The sequence below is a fragment of the Coenobita brevimanus genome, chromosome 73 (genome assembly GCF_032717465.1).
Source record: "Coenobita brevimanus isolate Jiangsu-jjx chromosome 73, ASM3271746v2, whole genome shotgun sequence".
Classification (NCBI taxonomy): domain Eukaryota; kingdom Metazoa; phylum Arthropoda; class Malacostraca; order Decapoda; family Coenobitidae; genus Coenobita; species Coenobita brevimanus.
This window is the reverse complement of record NC_137026.1, coordinates 34,135,808-34,143,307: the sequence shown is the minus strand read 5'-3', so window position 1 is coordinate 34,143,307 and position 7,500 is coordinate 34,135,808. Positions and strand designations below refer to the sequence as shown.

The window sequence follows — 7,500 nt, the reverse complement described above, 5'->3', positions numbered from 1 at the left end:
AAGAATAAGTGGGAGAAAGGGTGGGGTGTGTGTGGAAGGGGAGGGGGGTGTCAGATGGAGTGGAGGAAGGAGGAGGGGAGGAAGGAGTGGGTGAGCTTGTCGAGGGGAGGTAGGAGGGTGTGTGTGGGGGAGGGCAGCGTGAAAGAAGAGGTGTGGGGAGGTGTATGAGGGGGTGGGGAGTATGTGGGGGGAGGGGGGATGGGTAGTAAGTGTGTGATGGTGAGGTGGGGTGAAAGTATAGGAGTGTGGGAGGGGGAGAGTGGAGTGGGGGTGGGATAGGACGGTGGGGCGAAGGTACAGGAGTTGAGGGGAGAGTTTGGGGGGGTCAGGAGGGGAGGAAAATGGGGGGAGAAGGATGAGAGGCAATTCGTGACATATCAACGAAAGGAAGAACTGAAGTAGATTATGTCATTGAGCACCACATCCCAGGAGAGAAGAAAAAAATAATAAAAAAGATCCCCCTTAAGTGAAAAAACGGATCCCCCTGAAAAGAAAACGGGATACTCATAGGCGATAACTTAGATAAATGGTAAAGGTGACGTTATCAGATGAGTGGATGGAAATTATATCTCTTGGGGTGATATTTTTGGCACCTGGTAGAGTTTGGAATATTGTGATTAATAATTCGTTTACATTTTCTTGCTTGCTGTGGTGATGAGGGGTGCTATAGGATTTTTTTTAGGTGAGAAAGATAAAGAGGTGGTGGTGGTGATGATGATGATGATGATGGAGGTAACCATGATGATGATGATGATGATGGAGGTAACGATGATGATAATGATGATGATGATGATAATGATGATGATAATGATGATGATGATGAAGGTGATGATGATGATGATAACGATGATGATAATGATGATAGTGATGATGATGAACTAACCCTCTTATCTTCAAGGCAACTCTCTCTCTCTCTCTCTCTCTCAAAGTGGTGATATAGGAAAAAAAAAACACGCACAACACAGGATAAAAATAACCATTTGAGAACTGTGAGTACACCCTGTTAAGACGGAAGTAAGATAGGAAGTAAGAGGTGCTAGCAGAGACAGTCGGTTAAATCGCTAAGGAAGAGGTGCTAGGGAGCCTTCTAAACCCACAGGAATTAAAAGCCTAAAAGTTAGCTAATATAATGTTAGTAGGGGATATGGGCTAAATCGCTATGGAGGAAGTGTTAGGGGGCGTCCTTAATAATAGCAGGGATTATAGGCTAACTTTTGGCACACCCTGTAGAGATGAGGCTGAAAGTTGGGTGATACTGGTAGGATGGGAGGGTAGTTGCAAAAGTTTTATCCGGGAAGAAGAAAGAATGTATCGTTATTATTATTATTATTATTATTATTATTATTATTATTATTATTGTTGTTGTCACTATTACTACTACTACTACTACTACTACTATTATTATTATTATCATCATCATCATCATCATCATCATCATCATCATCACCACCATCACCACCACCACCACCACCACCACCACTACAATCATCATCATCATCATCATCATCATAACTTATTAATTGTACTCCTTAGTTCTCTAGACAATTTTATTCAGCTTAGGGGAGACTTAACCCCTTCAGAACGAGAGAGAGAGAGAGAGAGAGAGAGAGAGAGAGAGAGAGGTGGGACAGGAGTTTCGTGGCATAAAGTAAGAGGATAGGCGAGCACTAAAAGAGAAAATATGAGAGGTTGGGTAATGGAGGAGAGAGAGAGAGAGAGAGAGAGAGAGAGAGAGAGAGAGAGAGAGAGAGAGAGAGAGAGAGAGAGAGAGAGCGAGGAAGAGATAGGGCGGGAAATATAGATAGATATGGGAGGAAATGAAGATTGATAGAGGAGGATGGGTGAAAATCAGAGAGAGAGAGAGAGAGAGAGAGAGAGGGGAAGAAGTGTGAGTCATTAGGTCTGCAAAATATAACTGGGTGAAGTGCCCGCCTGAAGAGGGAAGTCGCTTGTCCGTGCATCATCGCCTCAATCACACTCAGGCACCTCGTTGTTCCGGGTGAGAGAGAGAGAGAGAGAGAGGGAGAGAGAGAGAGAGAGCAAAACAAACAAGGTATTACATTAATTCCAAACACCCACTGCGTTTCCCATTCCCATCGGTCTTGAGAGGCTTCAGTTCTCTCTCTCTCTCTCTCTCTCTCTTTGTGTGTGTGTGTGTGTGTGTGTGTGCGTGTGGGTGGGTGGTAAGGCAGCTGTGAGTATCATGTGCGTGGGTGAGCATTATCGGTAACTAGTGTGTGTGTGTGTGTGTGTGTGTGTGTGTGTGTGTGTGTGTGTGTGTGTGTGCACTCTTGACGTAGGTGTGTGTACGTTTATCATCTGCGTGGGTGAACATAAGCTGTTAGCCGTACTGTGTGTGTGTGTGTGTGTGTGTGTGTGTGTGTGTGTGTGTGTGTGTGTGTGTGTGTGTGTGCGTGTGTGTGTTTGATTTATTTATGGTTTTATTCTCTGGTTTAGTTAGGAAAAAAATTGAGGTTGCAGATCCTCTCTCTCTCTCTCTCTCTCTCTCTCTCTCTCTCTCTCTCTCGCTCGCTCGCTCTCTCTCTACGTAATCTGGATGGATGGAAAGATACGGTAGATAGAATGAAACAAAAATAGATAGATAGATAGATAGATAAAAGCTTCTTCGTGGCTAGAGGATGATTATCATTTTACTATGCCATTTTCACATCTATTTGGCCCAGATTTTCGTCCTTATGCTGTTTCCTTTTATTACTGGCGGAAGACAATACTACCACTCAACATCCTTCCCGTAGCACTGCTTCGTGACTAGCATCGTATTCTAGCATTAATCTATTGGTACAGTTCAGCATTCAAGATAGATGTGAGGAAATTGTAGGCATGAGCTAAAATAATCTATGAATAAATCTGTAACTTAAGCGCGTTTGTAATTTTGGCGCGCCCAGTCTCCGTTGCCATGGTAACCACACCACGCGCTGCTGCCATCACGTGGGTTCGGCATTGTCCCTTTGTTTACATTTTTCATCCCTCCCTTCCCTTTATTAATTTCGCTTCATCTTTCTCCTTTTTTTCTTCTCCTTTATTTGTCTTGAGAAAAAATTAGTCTTGTCATTTGTTCTAGCGAGATGTGTTTGTACTTCGATTTGTTATTCTGTATTTGTAACAAGATCTATGTGGTTCTTTGTCTTTATCCGTCTGCCTGTCTATCTATCCATCTGTCTATCTATCTATCTGTCTGTCTGTTTGTCCATCTGTCTATCTCTGTGTATCTATATATTTACCTGTTTATCTTTATCTGTAATCTATGTGTCTATATATCTATGTAGGTGTGTATGTAACTATCTCTCTGTCAATATCTATTTAACTGTGTATGTATGTATGTATGTATATGTATGCCTCTCACTATCTATCTATATCTATCTGTATATCCGTCTATCTACTGCCTGTCAGTTCGTCTGTCTATCTGTCTATGTAGCTCTATATGTGTTGTTCGGGAGACGCATTCACCTAATGACTCTCTCTCTGTCTCTCTCTCTCTCTGTCTCTCTCTCTCTCTCTCTCTCTCTCTCACACACACACACACACACACACACACACACACACACATCCTCTCAGGTAGGCATCAAAGAAATCACCAATAATAAAAAAAATACTTCCTTAATAACGAAGGTAATCTTGAAGTAGCGCTGTGACAGGCTCGTACTGAAGAGGTTACACACACACACACACACACACACACACACACACACACACACACACACACACACACACACACAGTACTCTAATTTGTCATGGTGGTACTTGAAAATTGTCTTGGTTATTTTGGAAGTGTATTTATAATTAGCTGTGACCTGCTTGATGTGGAGAGAGAGAGAGAGAGAGTGAGAGAGAGAGAGGATATTAAGGGAAAGTCCTATTTCTCGGGTCTCTAGGTTATTAGCAAGGGAGGGTAAAATCCGATGGAGTGTGTGTGTGTGTGTGTGTTGTATACATGAGTGTGCGCTGTATTCTTGTTACCATTGTGTGTGTGTGTGTGTGTGTGTGTGTGTGTGTGTGTGTGTGTTGCAACTGTGGATATTACACTTTGGAAATATATATGGGTTCAGTGGACTGCATTTTATATTTGTACAAGTTGATTAGTCTTTTCATGAATCACACACACACACACACACACACACACACACACACACACACACACACACACACACACACATGCATTCATACATGCATATATACAGCATACGGCATTTGTGTATGTGTGTGAGAGAGAGAGAGAGAGAGAGGGGGGGGAAGTACAGATGCGGTGTATTTTGTGTTGTGTATTGAAAGAGTATGTGTGTTGGATTGCAAAGGCACACACACACACACACACACACACACACACACACACACACACACACACACACACACACACACACACACACACACACACACACACACACACACACACAACCACTCACCTACCCACATAATAATAATAATAATAACTAATAGTAATAATAATAATGAGTGAATAATAATAATAATAATAATAATAATAATAACAACAACAACAACAACAACAACAATAATAACACTACTTAGCGCCCTTTTCTTCATCTTCACAGGGTGTAATTACTACGGATTCTGCGCAATGTTCTTCGGCACCTTCTCCATGTGCATCCACGCCAGCGTCAGCATCATCAGATATCTCAACATTTGTCACCCAGAAAGAGGCAGGTGTTTATCTATTTTGAGGTGTCTGTCTATCTACTCTGCTTGCCTCTCCACCTGCCTGACTTCCTTTCTGCCTGCTTTCCTGCCTACTACCTGCCTACTTACTTTACTACCTACCTACCTGCCCACTTACCTACCTTCCTTCCATCCATCTCTTCTCCCTTCCTTCCTTCCTTTCATCCCTCCTTCCTTCCTTCCTACCAACCCACCTACCTACCTACCTACCTACCTTCCTTCCTTCCTTCTCACCTACCCACCTGCCTGCCTGCCTGTCTGCTGCTTACGTGCCTAACTACCTACCTACCTACTTACCTACCTAGCTACCCACCTACCTACCTACTTACCTACCTAGCTACCCACCTACCTACCTACTGTACCTACCTACGTATTTTTATATGCATGTCTGTCTGTCTAGAGGGGGTAGTATATCTTCGCTATCTGTCTAATAATTGTCTGTGTCTATCTACTACCTGTCAGTCTATCTGTCTACCAGTCCATCTATCAATCTACCTTGCCATCTGTCTGAAAATCTACCTTTCTATTTTTCTATCAGTATCAGTCTATCCATCTATTTATCTATCTATCAACCTGTCTATCTACCTGTCTGTCTCTCCTCAACATATCCAGAGAGAGGTCAATTATAACTATATTGAGCTGTCTGTTTACCTGTCAATTTACATCTGCTACACTACCTGCCTACCTACCTACATACCTACCTATATATCTATCTGTCTATCTACCTGTCTGTCTATCTATCTATCTGTCTATCTATCTACTTGTGTCTATTTCTCTCCCTTTGGCTTACAGTATCTATCATTGCATTTCTCTCTCTCTCTCTCTCTCTCTCTCTCTGCATAGGCTATTCCCAAGCTCTACATTTTTCCATACAAAGAAAGAAGAGTTCATGTAATTCATTTGTCAACCTATCTATCCATCTATCTGTCAGTCTATCTACCTACTTATCTATCTATCTGTTTGTCTATCTATTCATCTATCTGTGTGTATGTTTTTTCCGTATATGTGTGTATGTATGTATGAATGTATATGTATTTATGTATGAATGTATGTATGTAAATGTATGTATGTATGCATGTATGTATGTATGTATGTATGTAGGCCTATGTATGTACATGTATTTTTCGGTGCCCTACATACATAGTTTACTAAAATTCAAAAACTATTAATTCTGGAGAGACAGAATATAGGTTTAATACAATTATCTCTCTGTCACCCTTTCTATCACCATCATGATAATAAAAAAAAATAATAAAAAAATAATAACAAATAATAAAGTAAAATAAAAGCATACGTGTAATAATATAATAATAGTATTACTACTACTATTACTACTAGCAAGAACAACAGCAACAACAGTAATAATAATAATAGTAATAATAATAATAATAATAATAATAATAGTAACAATAATAATAATAATAATAATAATAATAATAATAATAATAATAATAATAATAAACACATCCTTCTATTAAAAAAAAAATAATTGAAAAAAACACCTGTACATGTTCACCAGAAAAACACCTTCATAATGTTTTCAGTAACAAACATTCCTCGGTGTTATGTTAATACAGTACGTATGATTTAATAATGAGTAGACGTCCATCCTGTAATTAAAACACCGCCCATCGTGTAATTAAAACACCCATGACACCCATCCTGTAATTAAAACACCTATAACAAACTAATATCCACAGCCTTTTTGTATTATTAGAAAAAAATAATAATTTGTGGTCTGTTTTAGGGAGAATGGCAGGCTTCGTAGTCTCTCTCTCTCTCTCTCTCTCTCTCTCTCTCTCTCTCTCTCTCTCAAACGGTAAAATTCTTTCTGGTTTACATCCCTTCAATATCAGTACAACTTAAGTGACAAAGAACACTGAGGTGAGGGCAAAATAAATCGCTACGGAAGAGGTGTTAGGGAAGGCACGCAAAATATGACCTATAGTTTCACCCTCAAATCCAGTTTCTGAAAGAGAGAGAGAGAGAGAGAGAGAGAGAGAGAGAGAGAGAGAGAGAGAGAGAGAGAAACCATAATGCGTATTGGTGTCACATCCGTGGGTTTGTCAGCAATTCTTAATCACCTGTCATCGCACTAACGAGAGAGAGAGAGAGAGAGAGAGAGAGAGAGAGAGAGAGAGAGAGAGAGAGAGAGCGCTAATGTGGCTTCTTACTTCACATTTTCCTTGCTTTTCATTCTTTTTCTTATTTCACGTAGCTCTAGCGGAAAAAGACAATACTGTGGCTCTACTACATCCTCTCCATAGCACTTCTTCGTGACTAGCATCCTGTGTTACTCTATCGTAATAACTCAGCATTCACGATGGAGAGAGAATTTTTTACCATCCTATCCATTGCACTTCTTCGTGACTAGCATCCTGTGTTACTCTGTCCTTACAACTCAGCATTCACGATGGAGAGAATTTGTACCATCCTCACCTTAGCACTTCTTCGTGACTAGCATCCTGTGTTACTCTATCCTTACAACTCAGCATTCACGATGGAGAGAATAATTTTATCATCCTCTCCATTGCACTTCTTCGTGACTAGCATCCTGTGTTACTCTGTTGTCAAAACTCAGCATTCACGATGGAGAGAATAATTTTACCATCCTATCCATTGCACTTCTTCGTGACTAGCATCCTGTGTTGCTCTATTGTCAAAACTCAGCACTCACGATGAAGAGAATAATTTTTCCATCCTCTGTTGCACTTCTTCGTAACTAGCATCCTGTGTTACTCTATCCCTACAACTCAGCATGCACGATGGAGAGAATAATTTTATCATCCTCTCCATTGCACTTCTTCG

At 40.6% G+C, this 7,500-nt stretch overlaps 1 protein-coding gene across 1 annotated transcript in view; it reads left to right on the top strand.

The window, feature by feature from the left end:
- Positions 1 to 7,500, top strand: part of LOC145407521 (rhodopsin, G0-coupled-like) — a 58,581-nt gene that overhangs the window by 9,180 nt on the left and 41,901 nt on the right. Inside the window, exon 3 of the mRNA XM_080278445.1 lies at positions 4,569 to 4,676. Coding sequence (XP_080134571.1) covers positions 4,569 to 4,676 — 108 coding nt within the window. The remainder of the gene's footprint in view (positions 1 to 4,568; positions 4,677 to 7,500) is intronic.